Source organism: Cardiocondyla obscurior, linkage group LG07 (assembly GCF_019399895.1).
Source record: "Cardiocondyla obscurior isolate alpha-2009 linkage group LG07, Cobs3.1, whole genome shotgun sequence".
Lineage (NCBI taxonomy): Eukaryota > Metazoa > Arthropoda > Insecta > Hymenoptera > Formicidae > Cardiocondyla > Cardiocondyla obscurior.
Window position 1 is genome coordinate 4,467,661 of NC_091870.1, and position 23,751 is coordinate 4,491,411.

At 37.1% G+C, this 23,751-nt stretch overlaps 1 protein-coding gene and 1 pseudogene across 1 annotated transcript; both read right to left on the reverse strand.

Moving 5' to 3' along the window:
- Positions 1-6,419: 6,419 nt before the first annotated feature.
- On the reverse strand, positions 6,420-7,018 carry LOC139104062 (zinc finger CCCH domain-containing protein 10-like). The gene is made up of 2 exons (XM_070659288.1): positions 6,997-7,018; positions 6,420-6,904 (listed from the first exon to the last, which is right to left on the reverse strand). The coding sequence occupies exons 1-2, from the start codon at positions 7,016-7,018 to the stop codon at positions 6,420-6,422; spliced, it is 507 nt and encodes a 168-aa protein (XP_070515389.1).
- A 2,152-nt stretch (positions 7,019-9,170) lies between these two features.
- Positions 9,171-11,538, reverse strand: LOC139104063 (uncharacterized; annotated as a pseudogene).
- Positions 11,539-23,751: the final 12,213 nt, after the last annotated feature.

Genomic DNA, 23,751 nt, shown 5'->3' on the forward strand with positions numbered 1-23,751 from the left:
TTGACGTACTCGTACGGAAATACACCTTTTCGCGTCAGAAGATTGAAATTTTCTTCTGAAAGTGTCGCAAATTCAGCGCGCAAGATTCGCAATTTGTCTTTGGCGAGTAGAGACGATAATTTGTCGAGGCTAGCGTTCAAAAATTTGTACGAGTCTATAAAGCGCAACTTTATCGCAGTTCGCGAGTCCTGTCCCTCAGCCGTATCGTCAACGTGTTTCGTAAAGGAGATATATTTCTCCTTCGTTATCGGTAATAGATTAATTTTACCCTCGTACGCTGTGGCGATCTCCTTTATAACAAAGTGTGCATCGTAACCCGACAGATTGTGAAATACGACGGGGATGTAACGCGTGTCGCGGTATTGCAGGTTACATTTTGAGTGCGCGGGACCTCTATACCGACCGGTCAAATGACAATGATCGCGCACACGCTTCTCGTCCGCCGCAAACGGATTTTCGCATACGTGGCACAGCTTCGCGTTCTCGTGCACCTCGAGCTGCGCATTCGACAACGTCTTCATCGGGACAACGTTTGAGATTACGGTTTTTACGCGATGAGCTAATCTCACTAGCCGCTCGACGAACCACTGGACGCAATCAGGTTCGCGACGATATTCGTATCTCGAGAGCGACTCGTCGTACGAGCATCGGACGTAGTATCCCACGCTGAATACTTCGTGATGTTGATAATTAAACGTCGTTTGTTCGGGCGATGATGGTGGATCGATATTTCGCAGCACGCACTCCAGATCGGCGTAAACGATGAACGGCACGCGCTCCTTGTTGTCGTGATTAGAAAAGCTGAGCCATTTGTCGTCCTCGCTGGGTAGTCGTATAGCGCAGTCGTTTAATATTCCGCAATCCATGACGTGAGCCTCGAGCTTCTCGCTCGAACTAAAGTAATGAAGACACCTAAAAATAAAATATTTTTACAAAATAATAATTTTAAAATAATATTTTAAAAATCAATTATATATTTAAAACCATACGTACCGATCACAAATGTGTTTCCGATGCTCGCGTCCGCTTAGTTGCGAACTGACGAGGCGTGATAGATTACTGATACACGCAAAGTGTCCCACTTTCTGGTTATCGTTGTCATCGTTGTTATCGGGTTGCACGTACAATAAATTTACGTGTCTCTTTTTCTTCTCATTGCTGAGGCGTATAGGTAGAACGTTTATTTCTTTTCCACGTGTCTTTGTGACGTACACGTTGATCGAGATATCATTCAATCGTTCGAGTTTCGCAACGTCTTTAAGAGTCGCGGGAAACTCCACACCCTCGACGTTCAGCACCGTTGCGTAATGCGGGTACGACGATTCCCGATCCACGTGCTGCTTTACGGGATACAGAGCTGCCACCACCGACCACGCGAGACACTTGTCATCCATCGATTTTACGCATATCACTGCTTTTTTAGCGACTATTTTCCGCGACAATGTAACGTGACATCCCGAACGCATCGGATTGTACTTGTTTACGTTGATCAACAAGTTCAAAATTCGCGACAACGCCCATCCGCTGTCGCGCTCCTGAAACTCCTCGAGAGAAGCCAGCGTGGGTTCGATAACATGTAATCGGTACCACTCGCGTACATCAGTATCTTGAAAGATCTCACAGTTTTTCGTGGTTATACTTTTGTTGGCGCGTTTGTCCCCGGCTGTGAATTCACCGTTGAACGCGGTGTTCACTTTCACGCAATTAGTTTTACGCACGATGTTCTGTACGCGCTCGCACACCGCGTTACCGGCGTCCTCCAGGAATCGCAGCGGCTCGATGTAGTTTGTGTTTATTACCACACCCGTTGCGATACGACTTTTGAACGCGGTCTCGATCTCGCGCCACTCGAGTTCACCAGCTGCGTTGTCACCATCACCGTCGGCAGCACTGGTGCTCGCATACTCGCCACCCTGGTGCACGTAACGTCCGTACAAATGTTTCCTGACACCCAAAAGTCGCGCGATACTCGCCACCGTGGATTGCGCGCATCCGACGGATACGCGCGTTCGCTTGGCGCGACTGCGTTCCTCGAGTCGATTCACTAGGTCGTCACATCTCTCAAGCCACACGAAAAATTCTCCCAAGGTGGTCACGGCGTCAGCCTGCACCAGGAGTTCACGCTCTTCCTCGAGAAAACTTTGATCCATTTTTAATGATTCTCGCACCGATGCTTGCACGTTAATGTTTTTTAAAAAACGACATTAGCAATAAATACAACAAAACAACGACATTAGCAATAAATACAACAAAACAACGACATTGGCAATAAATACAACAAAACAACGACATTGGCAATAAATACAACAAAACAACGACATTGGCAATAAATACAACAAAACAACGACATTAGCAATAAATACAACAAAACAACGACATTAGCAATAAATACAACAAAACAACGACATTGGCAATAAATACAACATTAGCGATAAATACAACAAAACAACAACATTAGCGATAAAAACGACATTAGCAACGTGAGTATGGAAATCGAAGTACATTGTTCACGCATTCGTGCATACCGGGCACATATCGCACGAAATTACAACGAATGTTGCGGTTCTACAGTTCAAACACCACGTACCGCTCAGACTATCGTACGATCCTACGACGTGTTTACGAATCTTGAAGACGGAATCGTTGAAATCGTTTCGCATCAACACCAAACAAGAAGCGCACACGTTGTATCCTCGCCCGTCACAATAATAAAAATATATGGCACAAAATTTCGTACGCAGATTAATCGCGTTTAAATTCCGTAAATTGATCGTTTTGCGCGTAGTACTTTCAACCGTTTCATCGTTGTCATCGTCGGTTTCGCAAGCACTATCCTCCGACAGGGGATGAACCTCTTCGATTTCCTCACCGATTTCTATTTCTATTTCTTCACCGATTTCTTCACCGATTTCTATTCTCACGTCAACGTTCATTATCGTCGATCGCTCGTTCACTAATGAGATTCGCGCGTGGTTACAAGAGAGGCCTAAGGAATGCTTTATATTCTACCCCTACTCCTGATTAATCATGTGACACATTTTTTACCCTCTCTCAAATTATAATGAGTCATTTCATAAGTTTCACTTTGCAGTATTTTAAAATTGCTATCTTATCTCTGCCCGACAAAAGAAATGTACACCCGCTAAATAGCAACTACCCCGTTTGCAGAGTCTTTGAGTTTAGCCGCATAGTTTTTGTTATCTGAGCAGTCTATTTTTCAAAGATGTGGGGAACGAAAATCGTTACCTTATCTCTTTCCGAGAAAAGAAATGCACACCTGCTAAATAACAACTACCTCCGTTTGCAGCCTTTGAATTTAGCCGCATAGTCTTTTGTTCTCTTAGCAGTCTATTTTTCAATGATGTGGGGGAATTAAAATCTTTACCTTATCTCTTTCCGAGAAAAGAAATGCATACCTGCTAAATAGCAACTACCTCCGTTTGCAGTCTTTGAATTTAGCCGCATAGTCTTTTGTTCTCTTAGCAGTCTATTTTTCATTGATGCGGGGTAACGTGAGTGGCAACGTGAGTGGCAACGTGAATGGCAACGTGAATGGCAACGCGAGTGAGAACGATAATTTTTTTATCAGTATAAAACAATTTGGATCGAGATGAGTTCTTCAACCGTCGAGCGATCAGTTCCTTGCAACCAGGCATCGGTAACTGATCGTCGCCAATTAACAAGTTACAAAAAATGTAAGTATCTTTTCTGATATTATTTTTAATATCTTTTCTGATATTATTTTTAATATCTTTTTTAAAAAAATTTCCGATTAATATAAAATATTTTTTCAGATGATTTCCAACATCAATATAAGGCAACTTACCCGCTGGCCGCACGAAGTACGCGTGATACGCGTACAATCACCCACGCTATTTTGGGTAAAGTTAACAAACGGAGAGAAGGCTCATTTGGAGATGCTTGAACAATTGACTGCACATATGAGGATTGCAGCAGCCAACCGCATGCTGTTACCACATGAAGTTCAAGTGGGAACCCTTGTTGCTATCCGAGAAGGTTTAAAGTGGCAAAGAGGAATCATCGATGATGTTAGTGCTACGTCGATTACGGTACATCTTCGCGACTGGGCTCGCAAAACCTGTAGACTACCTTATGAGTGTTTCCGACTGGACGAACGATTCTGTGAATTAAAGTGGCAAGCAATACCGTGTGTTCTAGACGGAATCTTGCCTCGGCGAGCCCAGATATGGACGGAGCAAGAGATCACACTCGCTAAAATTATCATGGAAAAAGCGCGGGGGTGGATTACCGTCAATGATATTCTCTCTGGCGATGCGGCTCTTGTTTCGTTAATTAGAGTCGGGCAAACAGAAAATGTGGACCCGGTAGATATGTCAACTTTATTCATACACCTGGGTATTGCAAGAAATTTCATCATGTGGATCGATACGCCGGCTGAATGAATTACACCGAAAGGGCCTTAAGTCCGTTCGTATATCCGCTTCTTTAAGCATCATTCATTGTGCATTTACGAACACACATATGGAAGCGGATAGAAACGCAGCACGTGATTTTCAGTCGGTCGCTCGTCAGTCGGTCGCTCGCCAGTCGAGGAGTACACATCTTAAAATTGCCAGTATTGTTTTTTATTGCCTCTGTTGTTTTTATTATTGCTTGTGTTGTTTTTTATTATTGCTGTTGCCGTTTTTGCTGTTGTCGTTTTTTGCTTGTATTGTTTTTTTGGCTTTTGTTGTTTTTTTGACAAGATCTGTTTTTTAAATTAAAACAAAAAAATGAGTTGCCGAGACTACCTGATGAAAGTGTGCGCCAGGAGTGACTGCAGAATGTTCCACGAGGTCCGGCGGTGTACGAAGTCGGTATGCCTATCAGGAACCACGTGCAAATTTGTCCACCTGACCCAGGATGAGGTGGACGAAATTAATAACCACGTGCGGCCGATATCAGAAACGGCGTTTGACGAATTAAAACGCCTAGCGTACCTGTTACGCGAAACGTACCCGCCGGATCAGAGGCCTCACACATGCACAAAGAATTTACTTGGAGAGTGCATGTGGGAGTGCCTCTCTTGCGAGAATGGGACATTTCCCAGTAAGTTTTTTTTTTTTTTTTTTTTTGCTTTTTAACTTTTTAATTTATATTTTTAAAATTTACAGAGGATAACACGCCGAGATGCACTTTCTGTCGGGTGCAGCACTTCAAAGGGATCCAGGCCTTAATTTGCGGTCACTCCTTTTGCACACCGTGCATGAAGGTAATACCATTTGCCATGCAGGGCCAAGTGCCCAAACATCTCTGCACGGTGTGCAAACAATGGAAGGTGCAGATCAATCTATGTAAGTATATTTGAAATAAATTTTAATTATTTAATACATTTTATTTTATACCCTGTTAATAATTTCTTTTTTCGTTTCAGACACTGACTAAAGACTCCGGAAAAGACCAAAAAGGAAAAATACACGGAGGACACAAAAAAAAATTTAATTTATAAGTTTAAGTTAAGTTAAGTTTAAGTTTTATTTTTATTATTTTCATTTTTTATTATTTTGTATTATTTTCTTTAGATATTCATTTTTATATTATAGTCACTTTTATATATTCATTTTTGTATTATACTTTCATTTTTTGTATTATATTTTCATTTTTATTATTTTTATTTTTATTATTTTCATTTTTATTACTACATTTTTTTAGTTTATAAGTTTAGGTTAAGTTTTATTTTAATTTAATATTTTATTTTTATTTTCTTCATATATTCATTTTTATTTTCTTCATATATTCATTTTATATTATATAGTCATTTATGTATTATATATTATATAGTCATTATGTATTCATTTTTTATTATATTTTTAAGTAATTGTACACAAGTTTATTAGTTGTAAGTTTTTTAATAATTAAAATATATTTTATACATAAGAAATTCATTTTTATTACTACACTTTTTTAGTTTATAAGTTTAGGTTAAGTTTTATTTTAATTTAATATTTCATTTTTATTTTCTTCATATATTCATTTTTATTTTCTTCATATATTTATTTTATATTATATAGTCACTTTTATGTATTCATTTTTTTTTTTTTTTTTTTTTTATATTTTAAAGTAATTGTACACAAGTTTATTAGTTGTAAGTTTTTTAATCATTAAAATATATTTTATACATAAGAAATAAAATATGTTTTTAATATAATATTTTTAATCTTATTTAATACCAAAAAAATTATCATACAAACATAAAAATTCAATTAAATTAAAAATTAAATTAAAAATAATACAAGTATAAAAAAAAACATAATCATAAAAATACATAAAATTACATTAAAATTACATTAAAAATACCTTTAAAATTACATACACTCAACGCAAAAACGACAGAAGCAAAACAACATAAGTAAAACAACATAAGCAAAAAAATACAATATACGCAAAAACAACATAAGCTAATGCAACTGCTCATAGCTGGCGACGGATCGGCATACCGGGCACACAACCGTAAGCATAGTGTACGGACGCGGGGGGCCTTGGCACTTTAGGGCACACGTGTAGCAATACACGTGCCCGCAACTGGACGCCCCGAACGTGTCTAACACAATTTCGCCGCAGCACACTATGCACTCTAGTTTTTCATCGTACCCGATATGCCGACGTTGGCAGTCCGTCCTGTTGCACCTGCCGGCCTTGTAGTCCCCGCAGATGATGGAATTCTGCAGGGTGCGTCCAACTTCGTAGCGTAATTTCGCTGACGTCAATCCGGTGGCCTCGTAACGAGCCTGCTCCACACTCGTTACATGCAGGAATCTGCATTGCGCGTTTGTGCACTTCTTATTTTGGTAATTGAAGCAATACCTGTAAGGGTGCACAAACGCGCAATAACTATTCGAGCAGGCTCCTCGCTGGAAGTCGCGGCAGAGTTGTTGTTTTTGAGCTAAAAACATAAAAATACATATTATATATTATTTTATAACAGATTAAATTATTTTTTCTAAATTGTATTATAAATTCTATTATAATACATACCTGGTTCCCCAAAATATGCCATTTTTACTAAAAGTTTTTTTCACTTTTCTTGACTGTCTTTTGAAAAAGAGCTCCTGCACGTACAGATGCGAGACTGAGAGTGAGGCATGGTCACATCGTCGTCGTCGTCGTCGTCGTCGTCGTCGTCGTTCTCATCAATAAACAAAGAAAATAGACGCCGGGCCAACGAAAACGAAACATGATACAAAAGATTCCAGACGCCAAAGATTTTTGTCGCATAGGCGTGTAGAAAGAATCGTTCATATCTAACGAAGGCATCTTGAAACGATTACTAGAAAAGCATGAACGACACTTGACCAAGAGAAAACGCAAAAGATTTTTTACAACGTTTGAAGCCCATACAAACGCAAAAGATTTTTGACCACACGGGTATATAGAAAAGAATCTAGCGATAGCATGTTACGCATCTGCAAACGATAACTAAAGAATGCGAGTGAGAGCGTGAAAGGGTGTGAGCGAGAGCGCGAATGGCACTTGAACGAGAAAATACAATTTTATATTTTAACGATATTATCTTATACAATCGATATAATGCGAGCAACGATGACGACGACGACGACGACGACGACGATGATGATGATGATGATTGCAATGAAGACGCCGGTGACGTTGGCTTTACGCAAAATTGTCCTTCTGTAATATTAAAATTTTACGGCTACTATTCGTACGAATAAAAATATTTTTATTTTATTTATCTTTATACTTACCCATTTACGGATTACATGAATCGCACAGCTCTTCGATGATTGTCTTGGGCAAGGAATCAATACCACATGAGCGATTGATAAACACGACATGAGCGATTGATAAACACGACATTAGCGAACCTATTAAAATTTTTTCTTATCGTAAGAATAATAAGAAGAGGAAAATACACTCGAGCCGACAGTTGTGCATCCTCATAGTGTCAACTTTTGTTTAAATATTATATTTCAAAGCGGCATACTACGCATGAAAACTACGAGTCGTAGTCGATGGTGACAAACGCGTGAACGAGAACGAGAGGGAACGATAGGCGGCGCGAACAAGTGCGAGCGAAAGGCAACGATGGGCGCGCGATCCTTTGCGATCCGCCGCCCGCCGCTCGCCGCCGACGCCTTGACTAAGACTCGCGTGAAAAATGGGTAATATATTTTAACGCATATTCATAAAATAAATATATAATTTTGTAATCGGCACGTATCATTTTTAATCGCTTCTATTCCATCCTTCATTTTATTATAATTGTGAGTCCGCCCTCGTTCGTATGCAACATACGTATCTGAGTGAGAGAGAAACCAGATAATAAGGAGGAGCGATTAGCCGGGGGTGTACGTGCAGCGTCACCCGCATTCGAATAGTATGAGCGTGTACTAAATTGTTTATAAACAATAGGCGGCGCGAACGGGTGCGAGCGAGTCGTAGTCGATGGTGACGAACGCGTGAACGAGAGCGAGCGAGAGGGAACGATAGGCGGCGCGAACGGGTGCGAGCGAGACGGAACGATGGGCGCGCGATCCTTTGCGATCCGCCGCCGCCCCGCCGCTCGCCGCCGCCGACGCCATGACTAAGACTCGCGTGATCACCCCCAACACCCACCCCCACCCCTTTACCCCTGTAAAAATAAGACACCCCCTCCCTTTTGAAAAATGCCAACCCTTTGAAATTCGCGATGCCGCAGGAAAATACCGCGGCGCGATAACGCACTTATTTATTTTTAAAAAATATCAAATTACGTAATTAAAATATCAAATTACGTAATTAAAATATCAAATTTCATAACTTTTATGTTATTGTTATATTTATAAACAATCGATTCCGAGAATCGCAGACAAAGGAGCGATTCCTGGAAAAACACCCCTCCCCGCGTGACGTCATTACCCCTCGCCCTAGGTCACACAGACACACTAACACGAATTGGTCCAGAACCGGCCTATGTACATCTACTTACTTCAGGAAGAACACCGTCGTATCTAATGTATAAACGCGAATTAAGAACTAGATTTGATTTATTAAAACCTGATGTAATAAATGAAGTGCAAAGCAAACAAGCGCAACAAATATTACAAAAAAATGGGAAACTTAAAGTAAATTTCGAGATAGGCGATACCGTATTAGTTAATGACCATGGAATATATAATAATAAGCGTTTAGAAAGTAAGATTGTTCAAAAATTATCCCCAGTAACGTTTAAAGTTGAAAGTATAGATGGAAGAATCTGGAAACGACATGTAGACCAAATTGTTCCTTTTCTTCCAACCATAAATAAAAATGCGGAAACAAAAAACATAGAACCTAAGGAACCATTGCGTCGATCTACCAGATTAAAAGAAAATATGTCTCTAAATAAGAAAGGGAGAAAATTGTAATGTTTAACGCTTAAGCTTATGCGCAAAGTATGCTAGTAGAATAGTACAATTAAACAAAAGTAGAAAGAGAGAGAGAGAGAGAGAGAGAGAGAGAGAGAGAGAGAGAGAGAGAGAGAGAGAGGAGAGGGAGAGGGAGAGGGAGAGGGAGAGGGAGAGGGAGAGGGAGAGAGGGAGGGAGAGGGAGAGGGAGAGGGAGAGGAGAGGGAGAGGGAGAGGGAGAGGGAGAGGGAGAGGGAGAGAGGGAGAGGGAGAGGGAGAGGGAGAGGGAGAGAGGGAGAGGGAGAGGGAGAGGGAGAGGGAGAGGAGAGGGAGAGAGAGAGAGAGAGAGAGAGAGAGAGAGAGAGAGAGAGAGAGAGAGGGGGGGGGGGGAAGGGAGGGGGAGAGAATACCTTATTTTTCTTCCCTTTTCCTTTAGTCATTGAATTCGGAACAGGAAGTAAATGTGCTAGAAGAATAATAGCACGAAGCTCATCTAAAAATAAAATAATATTTTTTATTTTTTTTAAAGGATATTATAAAATATTCGAGTAAAAAATTTTTTTACCATCTTCAATGAAACTCGATGCCCTAAATAGATCTAATCTTGCTATGCTGCAATATGCCAAAATTCTGGGTACGTAAAATATGGAAAATTTTGCTAAAAATGCATCAGATGCTCCTTTGTACATTCTGTCAAACTCTTCATCAATCTGCAATCATAAGTAATTAGGTACAGAGATATATCATTTTATGTCATTTAATGTGATACATAACAATTTACATTTGTCCATTACCATTTGTCCATAGTCACTAAATATAGTCACTAAAACGGGGAAATTCATTTAGAATTGTTTGAATTGAAGGGCAATTATCATTAATCCATTTCCTTCGATTGTTCATCGTAACACTCATACATTCAGATATGAGTAATTTATTAGAATCGTAAGGCATTTTAAACTTTATCCATGACATTTTCTCTTGATACTGGGCGTCAGAAAGTAAGGCGTCTTCATCACTTGCATCATCGGATTCGATAAATACATTTTTAAATTTTCGCTTTTTAGCTGCTTTGACATATTCTTTTTTATAGGTGAAAGAGTTTTTCTTACAGTCCACAGACGATACTCGATGAAACCTTTTTTCGTGATTGCATCATAGTAATGTTCCTTAAAATAAAAAAAAATTAATAAAACAATAATTTAACTTTAATTATATCTATCAAATAGTTTTGATATTTACATATCCTTTAGTGCTTAGAGGATCACGTAGTTTAGGAAGTTCTGTAATAATATTTTGCGCTAGTGCAATTTTAACTTCCTCAGGTGGGTAACTAAAAAAATTTAGAGAAAATTACAATATGTAAATAGTAAATTAAAGATAAAGTTTTAGAGTTGCATGAGTAACTTACTAATTATTTTCATGTGCTTTTATTAATTCAGAAACCATTATTCGTATAAGACTTTGCCTATCGCTTTCTGTAAATGTACCGTTTGCAGCGTTTAAAATTTCAGAGCCTTGAGGATGATTCAAAAGAGTTTGACGAACTGTTTTAAAACGCTAAAATGTAAATTTTAATGTATAATTAGTTTTAACCAGTAATTGAGTTTTTAATGTATATTATAATTAAAATAAGTAAATTAAGATTCCTCGATTTTCCTGTTTTTATGTGTATATGGGACCAATCAAAAATGTGTTATATTTTTCATGTTTTTAAAATGATGAAACATGTCATTTGTACATACATAGATAGAGCAATTAAAGTCTTAATATACTTAATATTATTAATATTTTTTTAAACGAAAAAAAAGGTTTTTACTGAGAAAGATGTCTGTTGTATCATGGATTTTTTTTCCTCAAAAGCAGTAGGTGATATTGTAATAATGTCACTACTAGTAGAAGGAATTACATCTTCCACTTCAATATTTGTAGATACACTAATAATGTTCGGAGTTAATATTTCTATGTTTCCTGCTGTTTCCAAATGTTGCTCTGATTTTGCTGGTGTTAATTTAATAAACTGAAAAAAAACTTAGATTAAAAGAATATCTGAACAAAATCGAAATACATTATTTTGTAAACAAGAATACATTACCTGTGGAGTTGAAGAGTTATAATCTTGAAGAAATTTTAATATTTTTTTAGTTGGACCTTTTTTTAATTTCATATCTTTTAAATCATTTTCTTTGAGTAAAATAAAAGAAGAACCTTCGATTTTTTCATCTAAAAGTTAAAAAAAAAAATAAATATTAAGTCAAAGTAAATAGTTAAAAAATATTTAAAATTTTAAATAAATCTTACAATTTTTCAAATTTGAGTTGTTGGCAAAGTGTTTCTGTCATAAAAGTATATGTCGTGGACTAATATAAAAACCGTTAGATGTTGGCGTAGTCCACATAGAAAATGGTTTGTAATGTGCAAGTCTGATATCATTTACAAACATTTGTGATCTTTTTTGAAATTTATCCATTTCAATATGGTATGCATTCAAATCATTATCAAATAAGTGCGTTTTAAATAATGTTGTCAGGAAATATACTTCATTTTTTCTTAATATCAATATTTCTTTGATAAGTCCAAAAAGTGGTAAATTGACTTTCTCATTACACACTTCAAGACATACCACTAAGTCAAGTCGAAAGACAACACCATTTACTTTTACAGTATTATTTGTGAAAACGGAATCAGTATTAACGTAACCGAGATCATATAAATATGCACGACTTTCACAGGATCGTACTTGAATTGTTGTTCCATTTAACGTTTCTACTCTAAAAGTTTTAACATCTCCTCTTCCCCACCTAGCAGTTTGAGAACATTGGACTATTCTTATTAAAGTTTTTGGTGGGTTCTTAAAATTGTGTACGACTTAAGCTCTTTGTTTGATTTCGTTGTGTTTTGCTTCAAAACGTATGCAATTGTATAATTGCAGAGGTCCTGACCATAAGATGCAATCAGGATAATGAGTCAAATGGTGAAATTTGTTAATCATATATACGTCAGGGAATAATTTTTTAAATATTTCAAATAAATCTTTGATAAGAATTCTTAAGTAAGATATTAAAGAAACTGCAATTTTAGGTGCGAATACTACTTCCATAATTCTTAATAAAAGAACAATAAACTGTAAATGCTCATCTTTTTCTTCTACCTAATCCGCAATCAAAAAAGGAAAAGCACGAAGGAGACACCATATTTGCATGGCTTTCTGACTCAAGGTGTGTCCTTTTTGAGCAAGTATTTTTTCATTAAAATTTGCTGAAGGCTTATTTTTCTTCTCAACAAAACCGTATTCAAACGATATTATTTTATTATTAAAATCGCTTACAGTAAATAATTTTAATTGTAAAATATAATGAGCTAAAATCAATTTTAATATCATTGGACCAATACCACACAGAATATCATGCATGGGATCGAATATTAAATTTCTACATACATGAAAGTACCTAGACGAATTTAAACAACAATTTCCATGCATTCCCGTTAAGGTTTTCGAAACGTCACTATAGTTTGCATTCTTTAACAAATTTAAATGTTCGTTGTATAATTTTACATCTCTTTTTTGTTTAATTTCTGTACTTCCTTCATGTAAATCTTGTCTTGTATACAGACATAATCGGCAAAATAAATTCGAAGATGGACTTAGAAAATTATACACGTCATGTACAGCCAACCCATCCCCACAAAATGCAGCCAACGATGCACGTAGAATATATCTCTCGTTTTCTAAAAGAATAGCAACTCCTTCATCACTTTCTAACTTTTTTAGTTCGTGTATAAGAGGACTTAATATCATTTCTATTTTATATTTTTTAATGTCAGTATGGCAACAAATAAGTAAAACATGAATACTGCTAAGTTCAGAATTCATGTGTGGTGGAAGATTTTGAATAGTAAAATAAAAAACTCCCAACTTATGAATTCCCGTTTTGGAACCTAGTGGATTTACAATTTCTAGCTCATCATAATATAACTGAATTCTAATTGCATGTTTAAATTTTTGAAAGAAAGGATGGTTTTTAAAATGCTGTCCATCAGAAAAAGAAGAGAGAACACCACTATTTGACTCCTTTTCTGTTTCGATAGAATTACGTATGTCTTTATTATTAAGCACCATTGTCAAAGAATCAATGACAGAAATATATTGATACGTTTCGAGAACTGTTTTTAATCTGGAAATACCTACTTTTCTATCTACAACATTATCGATACGTATACCCAAAGGTATTTCTTTAGATTCAATAAGTCCTGTAGCACTTGTTATTGCATTCATTTGGTCTTCTAATGTTCTCAAACCGTCGAAAGATTTACTTATTTCAAAAGAATGTAATAATTCATTAACACCAACAATATCAAGCATTTGTTTACTTCGCATAAATTTTTCTACTTTTATTCTTAATGATGTACATAAACTATTTATAATTTCCTCAAATTCATCTAAAATATCGGTTACATTACTTCCTGTCATTGATCCTTTTGACATTAATCTTATTATGGTTCTTACTAAAGACTCTTTTAAATCAAAATTATCTAATTGTACATTGTCGCTATTTTCCCGTTCTTCACAACTTTCATTAAAGTCATCGTCATTATTAATAATATTTTCATCAATTAACAAATCATCGTCCATGATATTTTTATCTACTAAATTATGTACAGAGTTTGTAACTTTATTTAAATAATAATCATCTTTCTGTCGAAGATGATTTTTTTTTATATGATCTCTTAATGAATAGAAATATTGAAACCGTCGGTAACATCCGTTTTCACAACATTGGAATCCGTTTTTATGTAAACCTCGTTTTATAACAAGACCATGTATTGTTTGCAAATGTTGTCTTAGACCATTTAATCCCTTTTTAATTCCGTTACGACACAAAAAACATTTTAAGGTCTCCATTTTTTATTTTTACATGTAGATATGACACACGAATGCAATAATATCTATAAGTACAATATCAAGAGTAATTGCATCATCAAAAGTGATTACAAAAGAGAAAATAAAATATATACGTATATATAAACAAAACCAACCTTCAAATATTTATCGTGTCTCACAATCTGTTAGTTCTTCGATTTTTGAGCTCAATTCTTTAATAGACAAGCTTTTTATGTCATCCATTATTGTTCTTGATCACTAAAAAAGACAAAATAATGAATTGTTTTATTGTGTCGATGTTAGAAAGCACACATAGGCTTTGCACTCATATATTATTATATTATTATATTTTTTATTTACACATGCACACACGCATACACGCGCACACGGAGAAAGAGAAAAAGAGAGAAAGAGAGGGGGGAGGCAAAAAGAGAGGTAGTGAGAAAGGCAGAGAGAGACAGTGACAGAGGCAGAGAGAAGTAGAGAGAGAGGCAGAGAGAAGCAGAGAGAGAGAGAGGCAGTGAGAAGCAGAGAGAGAGGCAGTGAGAGAGGCAGAAAGAGAGGCAGTGAGAGAGGCAGAGAGAGGCAGAGAGAAGCAGAGAGAGAGAGAGAGAGAGAGAGAGGGGGGGGAAGGGACGAAAAAAGGAAGAGAGAAAGACAGAAAGAGGAAGGGAAAGAGAAAGAGAAATATGATCTACCAATCTACCTATCTATTACGTACATTATCTTTTCTAGTTGAGAAGAAATCGCATTGTAGGTTACAAACCTTCCTTCCCGTCCGCCGTCCGGGATCAGATAAATATATAAATATATATATATTTATGTATTGATAATTGGTATATTGGTATCTAGAAAATAAAATAGCATTATATTAGATAGAGAAAAAACTTGAAATATAAACATCAAAACTTACCAAATATTGTTCAGCACACGAGGCACATCACTCGAACTATACTTGCGAACTGGCACGCACGAACCGGCACGCTTGATAAACAAAAGAGCGCAAAAGCAAGAAAACCGCGCGAGAATATTCTTTGACTTTGATTGGGTCACGGGAAATGTGTTTACTGGAATTCTCAGTGATATCTTATTTCACTGATAAAAATTAGTGTGACACTTCACTGATTTAAATTAGTAAAATATTTTCACTGAAAATTAGTTTATAGTTACTAATTATCAGTGAAATATTGCTTTTCTGATTTAAATAGTGACATTTTTACTGATTCCACTTTAGAGAGTAGAACACCAATTTTAAATAAAAAAGAATTAAAAGAGCGATTAATAGAAAAATGGCGTACAATTAGCGTTAATTATTTACAAATAATAATTAAAAATATGCCCAAACGATTAAGAGAAGTGTTAAAACAAAAAGGCTATGCCACCAAATATTAATGTTAACTTTAGTTTATAAAAAAAATATATTTTTTAAACTGTCCGAATACTTTTGTAAGGTACCAAATAAACTTATTTTTATTTATATTATTATTAAACGTTAAATACAAAAATTTATTAAACTAGAAATGTAAAACATTAAAGAGAAATATATAATGTTTTGTAAAAAAAATGATTCAGTCAATTTCTTTTGTACGTTATCCGGATACATCACTATATAGCAAAATTTTATTAGTGTCCGAATACTTTTGGGAGTAACTGTATATTCCAGACAAAACCATTTGTCTTCTTTTTGTTTATCAGCAAACTCGTGCAAACGACCAAGATTATCTAATTAGTTTTAATTATTTTATAAATATATTTATATTTTTCAAACTTTCTTTATTAATATTAATATAGTGAAATAGGCCTACTGGGGAAACCACTTAAAAAAAAAACGCATCAATAATAGTACCTCGTAGGTGATGTGGAAAACTATTATAATTGATATTAAATATATCCCTTGCCCCAGTCTATTTCTTAGATAACAACGCTCCTGAAAAACAGCGTCGCGCGCGCGGTCTGACGACTCGGCCGACCGATCGTCAAGTGTAGTGGGGAAAGGAGGGCGGTGTCTCTGAAATCGGGCCGAAATGTGCAACTACTTACGAGCACTGCGTTACGGCATTGATAAATGAGACTAACTTTAAAAAATTATTTATGTAAAAATAAAGTATACTATTGTACTCTATTGATTGAGATTTTGATTGTATTTATTACTTGTCGTTTTCATTTTAGAGTAAAACAATCGGTGATGCTGTATATGAATCTGAGTGGTATACACTCAAACCTCGGGATTGTCGCATATTATTAATTGTGATAATAAGATCACAAAGACAGCTAACGATTACTGCGGGAAAATTTATGGATTTATCATTGGAAGGATTTACAAACGTAACATTTCAGTACTTGAATTACACATTTTGTAATTACACAAATTAATATTAAATATTTTTATTTTGTTCACTATTTTGTATAATATTGTTGCGCTCACTTTTGCACTTTTTGCATTTGGACACTCATTTCACGTTGCACAAAGAAATTACACTTTATTAAAAAAATAATTTTATTCATAATTCTTAACAATTATAAGAAAAGGACCAACAGCAGGTCTAATCTTAATAAAAATTTTGAAGGATGACTACCAGCTGTTGTTTCAAAACAACGAGATTTTTAGTATCACGTTATCTATTGTACTTCGCGCATATATGCAAACCATATTTATGATATAACATTAGAGCACACTGGGTAACGCTAGTATTGACAGTAAACAGTAAAATATTTAAAAAAATTTTAATATCTGTTACAAAGCGAGTTTTTATTACTGGTACGTCAAAGGTTAAGTCTGAATTTTCGGGATAAGAAAAACGTTAAAACAATGTTTTGAATAAAAGTTACTTATTATCTGGTGAAGAATTAGAATCTGTGATAAAAGCTGAAATAAAACAAAAAGAAAAAAATTGACCTTATGTACCTTTTAAATTAAACAACTTTCAGCTAAATCATTTTTTTATTTTGTGCAAAGTTTCTGAAAAATTTGAGTGAATTTTAAAAAATGGGACACTATATAACGAGTGCATTTGAAATAATGCATTAAACCTTTAGGAGCGTATTCTCGAGGTAAAAATTAGACTATTATTTTTAAATATGGATCTGCAAAAAAAATAAATTTTTGTAAACTAAAACATATTTAATGGCCAAGAGTGGATTCTCATGTATTATTTTTGTTGTATTTGTAATATTGTAATAATTTCAGTGCTTATCAATATTTATTGTATTGTAATTACAGCTTTGATAATTACAAATTACATATTAAAAAGATTAAATTATGAAAATAACGCGCATGGTATAAACTCGTTGACTCGCTAGTTTAAATATAATATATAGAAATCTACTCTTTACCATTAAGTATGCTTTAGTTTACAAAAATTATTGTACAAAAAAATTTTTTTTTACAAAATAAAATATTTATATTTTGTTAATACAAATAATTCAACAATAAATATTATTTGTAACAGCTATTATTTAATTTATATGTAACTAGACACCACACATATTGAATATTATTTAAAATTGTATCAATATTTGCTCAAATATGTTTATGAAATATTTATGGCTTCGTTGCAATGGCGAAATAAAAAATAGTAGACGCAGAATCGTAGGTTTTGAACACGTTTTTTCTGAATGTTCAGGATTAAGTCATTGTTTCTTTTCTAAAAAAGATTAGAGCTCTGAGTCAGTTTAGTATCGCATTGCCCTGCCGGATTATTGTCACTGCGCATCCGGGACAACTCATGCAGTTATCAATTTATATTTCAATACGTGCTGTATCGCGCCCAGCAACGGGAATATCCAATCGAAAGGACCTAAGTGCAAAGGTTCTTCTTTGTCAAAAGACAAAGGCACCAATCATTTCAACCTAATCGCGCAGCCGATCCCGGCAGTCTACCGCTAGCACTCACCGAACGCGCATCGCAGTATCGCGTACTTAGCTTTCCCTGTTTTAATTCGCAGAGATTTTAACTGTTATTTGCTAATGATAAACTCGTCACAGTTTATCCTTGCTGTATGATAAACTCGCCGTAGTTTATCCCTGCTGTACATATACACTTGTAAATACAGTCCATTGTTAAAAATAATTTGCCAAAATTATTTTTCCGACTTCGCGTGCAATCGTGAACACTGAACTATATACACTAGATCTTAAATCAATCTTTAAATCTTTAATTGTTCACTAAGTTTGCGGACTCAGGTCCTTCATATCTGTGAGGTGTAAAAAGCTGGGAAAACGAAAGACGGTTTCGGGTAGAAATGACCGAAGACCACGTAGAAAATAACCGTATAATGAACAAACTAAAGTACAATAAAGAAATAAAAATTACGAGCAAGTTTCGATACAGAATTATTTCTATATCGAAACTTGCTCGTAATTATTTTATTATAATGTGTAACGATGCACCCCGACGGTGCATCATTTCCGGCCGACGACCCGCCGATGCCGCCGAACCGACCAGCCGTCAGGCGAAGAGAACAAAAACGCGGAGTGCCGTAAGTGCATTCAAAAGTAACGAACGAGCCGCTCCGCAACTAAGTTCCGCGCGCGGAAAGAATTGAACAAACCCGAGGGAGCCGACGGCACCGCGGCTCCTCGTTCCGAAACGCGCCGCGACAAAAAACATAGCGCCGCGAACGATAAGCGTCCTACCGCGAACCCCCGGCGCCTACCTTTTTACACATAAAAAGACGACGCCGAAGCGGTAAAGGCACCGTTCCTATCCGTTCGCTTCCGAGCGAACATCGACTCCGACACGAGCATAAATTGTCACGGGGTAGAGCACACTCTGCCTCGACCAGGCACTCCTGGTGCTCATTCCAGTCCGCACCTTAGCTACGTAATCTCCGGCTCGAGGGGTAGAGTTCACTCTGCCTCCACCGAGTATTCTCGGTTCCAGGGGAAGGCGTACTAACGCGCGGCACCTTCACGATACTCTCGCGCCGTCGAGAACACGGGGTAGAGATCTCTCCGCCTCGACCGAGCTATCTCGGTAAATCGACACAATACAGGCGCCACCCTCCTCTCGACCCCTCATTACCTCGCGTATCCGGCCGTCGAAATCTTCCGCGGTTATCATATAAGTGTTCCGCGACACCGTTTCAAATTTCGGTTGACGATCCGCGTAAACACCGCGCTCCATCTCACTCACGACGCTCGCGCCGACGACGCTCTCGCTCGACGGGGTGAGCGACCGACCGTGTATTATCGCGCGAATAATAAATGTAAACGTATAGCCGTCAACTACGTCAGCGATCTTCGTTAAATTGTATACGACCTTCGTCACGAGACAATTCTCAATTGTACATATTTCTTTCGTTATAATAAACTCAGTTCATTATTCCATTTAAATCTCGAGTGCATCTAACGACCCTCTCACGCGAATCCTGGAATCCCGACGAGCGCTCCGGGACCGGCTCGCTAGAGCGATATTCGGTGTCCGCGACAAACGGGTCGTTTCAAATGAAAGGTCGCATGCGTGGAGATTTGCTGTTGGCAATCGACTGACTGACGGTGATACGTCGTCAGCCGGAAGATTTCCCATTTGGCTCCTTTGTCGTTTATCAGTCCTGTGTTCAGGTATCGTCCAAGAAAATAACTCAATGTTGCATCTGCAACAAAGAAGTCATCAGGGTGATGCAAGACTTCTAGAAGATTTTAGTTGTTAAGCCGGGTTGTTGCTGGGCAAAGGATCTGACAAGAAAAAAATTGTGCGCGGCACGATTATCTGCTTGCGTTGTCATCTGTCGGGGTGCGGGAGTGTCGGTACCCACAAATCTAATCTTTATCTATTACGTTTGAATTATTTCAAAATGGCGCCCAAAGGCGTCCTTCGGACGACGTCTGGTTCCAAAAGGTTTACAGCACTTTGTGTTTCTGATACGAGATGTAAGGAGCGGCGAGTGTCATTCAAATAGGGGCCGACCTCTCGTCACCAGGATATGACACGAGCTTGTTGTCGGACGAACTACTGGTAATCGTCCAAGAATTCTTTTGTGTGGCTATTTTGGTGGTAGTAGGTGTGTACTGAAACGCGTGTGCTGTGTCTTCCGTTTGCGTAGCACAATTATAAGGCAAGGATTTGATTGCTTCTAATGGAGCCCGATGCCAGCTGGAGTTAATATAACGCCATATCTTTTTGTCTCCGGGGTTTAAAAAAATCCGTAGTGGCCGTATTAAACGCGGCGACGGTAGCGCCAACGCCGGTGGTGCCCACGGAAAAATTTGCAGAGTCGTCTTTTTCTTGGCGTGCTAACTGGGTGTTGCAAAGTCCACAGTATTTCGACTAAGGGTCTCGAGGCCGGCAAGATTTTTACCGACACTATCTGTGGCTTGGAGGCGGAATCCTCTGCTGTCGTATATCCGGAGAACTTAAATCCGGTACCATCGCGGGTGTTAGCGGTGTCTTTTTTGGCTTTCTTCTACTCCTCCGCGTCTTCTTATGCCGAATATTTGTAAATTCCACCAGCGGTATCCCGGTAATTATCTCGGTTTTTGGTGGCATACGTTCTGCATTTTATTTTTCTGGTAGCATTTGCAAGTTACAGTAACTACTGTAGGTGCTACGTGTGAATCGGATACCGAGCAATACTTGGCTGACTATTTGGTCTTAAAGTAACCGTAAACACTTTTCTGCTGAATGGACCTGCTTATATAACGGTTCCAAAGTATTTCTACACAAGAGCTATCCTTCGCATTCTATAGCACCAAGCGCTGAGCTTACGCAGCTTGGCGACATACGTTTCTGCGAGCTGCTGCTTGATCGTTATTTGTAGTGGCCTATGTAGGCCGCCACAATATTATTTTTTATTTCTTTACCTTGCAATATTTATTAGAATTGAGAAATCGCACTGAGTCCTATTCCAGGTAATAAGAAACTTTCTGTTTTTTTATCTAATTCAGAAGTCACCGACTGGTCGGTTCTAGATAGGCGTTAAAGTATTTGTCAAAATACTGATCTTTATCAAACCCGTTATGAGTGAAATCAGCTCGATGATGTAACCGTATTAGGCTTGCATTTGCGAGATAAAAACTTTGATCACCTAGTTTACGTTTTTTTATCATATTTACGGGTCTGGACGTAACACTATAACATAAAAATAAAATAATGTTAAGGATATAGTACAAGACAAGTTATTTAAAATAAAAGTGTAAGCACATGTGGGCGTTTACAGTACCCGTACGGAGTAAGCATGAAAGTTACACAAGGATTTAAAAATTGAAGTGTGACGCCAGGACAAAAAGGCAATTAGTTAAAGGAAAATATAACCATTTATTAAAATTAAGCCAGAACCAAATAAGAAACAATAATAATAATATAAAACAATAGAAAAATGTAGAATATAAAGAATAGGTTTTGTTTGTATTTGCCTCGAGCAGAGATTCTGCACTGAGTTCTTAAACGTCAATTGCGATGAGTCGCTATGATTCAATTAATAGGCGCGCAAAACCATGAGCTTTTTTACCTCGCCTTTCGGGCGGAAAATCGCTGGTTATAATCGCTCAGCCTGGCCAAGCTCGATACGCAGTATACCTGTCACACAGGTCGCACGCTGTTCGCAATTAATCACAACCGGGCCGAGAAAACTAGATAGTAAAATATACGGAATACAAAATATAAAAATCGAAAATAACTGAGAACCAGAAAACCAAAAATGACGAAAATGAATAATAAAAAGAACAGTGCCGTATGCGACTGCTGACACGATGTGCTCGCAAGGAGTGATTGAAGGGCTCTGAAGAATAATCTGATGCAATTCGGCGCGGAACCCTAGAGCTTCTTTCTTCACGTTATCTACATGGGGAAAAACCTTTATGATTGTTATTGTTACTACGCGGCTAGAAAAGAGTCCACGGAATCAAAGTCTGTTTGCGATGGTAAATTATTTTTTTTTTTATTAAAGAAAAAGAATATACAAAAAAAGAGCCTTTGGGGTCTGTCCCATATGACTCGATATTTTGGTACAAAAATACAGATTTTCTAACTAGAATTCGGTAAATTATACATTATACATTACAGCGCGTAGTTTTTGCCAACGTACCCGTGCCTAGGTTGATCATTTGTAGTCGTAGCCCAATTGAAGATTAAGAAGCCTAACTGTGATGCCACCTATGCTAATATCGCAGAAGGTACGGAGGACTCAAAACTCAGTTGGTAATATCGGGCACTTCCCTGAGTGACTTCACCGCAAAGATAGTTAGAATTAAGACGCAGACTTCCATTGCACTTATATAATTGCTATCGAAACTACGAGTTTATCACAGACATCTTTCCTTATATTGGTAACTATAGTGCGTCGAGTTATCACGCCATCGCACGCTGTCTGTAGCCATAATTGATACATACGTATAGTAAGTTTAATTAAATGACTGACTTCAAGAAATTCTTTTCCCTGAGAAACAAACTGAGTCGCAAAAGGAAAAGAAAAATTACATAGCGACTTTGTAGTAGAATTACAGGTCCGAAAATGAAATCAAGTTAAAAGCAAATTAAACTTGCTACGTCATTGCAGAATCTTTTACCGCAGTAAAGATAAATTTAACTTAAAACTAAAACTAAATTAGAGTAAAACTAAACTACAGTCTGCAGAACGATTGCCTTGCTAATAAGGTAGCAGGTATCGTAATACCTTATGCGTCGCAGCGCATACTTAAACGAGAGTATCACGAATATATAAATATAAATATTAATATTATGGGCGCACCAAATGTCGAAGAGAAACTTATGAACTAATCTAATACTATCTTTAATAAAAAGCACGATACGCAATTAGATAAACTTGTTAATGGAACATATGAATGTGACTAATAAGTAAATAATATCATGGCTAAGCGTGCTCAAAAGGTATTCTACACTGTGGGGGAGGAAACCCCTCATCCTGACTAATAACTTGATGAGTATAGCGCGTTGAACGTTAAAGTCTTTACAGGCTCAAAATACGTGGTCTGGGTCTTCAATCACGTTGCAAGACAGGTATAAAGGTGAATCAATAATCTGGAAGCGGGCAGACTAGCCCTAAGGGACGTGTGTCTGCATCTAAGTCTATTGATAGTTGCTATCGTCTTCCTTTTGATGTCAAATTTTCTAAACCAAGGGTGTCGCTCGAAATTCAAAAATTTTTGGCAATACAACGCTCCGCGAGAAGGCGACTCCCTCATTGTCCACTTATTCAGATTCGTCAGCATTTGGACTTTGCTAAAATTACGTAGTTCCGAGAGTGAAACGCCAATCCTAGTATCAGTGCCCGTGCGAATGGTCTCCATAGCCGATATGTCTGCCAGTTCATTCCCTCGGATGCTTCTATGGCTCGGTATCCAAATTAATTTAACCGCGATTCCATGAGTACTATACATCTTTAACAACAAAGATTTAATGCGTAAGATCAGATAGGATCTACTATGATAGTCAAACGGCAAATTGACGTCCGTTAAAACTGATTTGCTATTGAAAAAAATTATAATATATTTGCAATGTTAGATTTCTACTAATGCTATCTATTAAATGTAATGCGAGCACACAATGCTAATGTAATGTATACCAAATA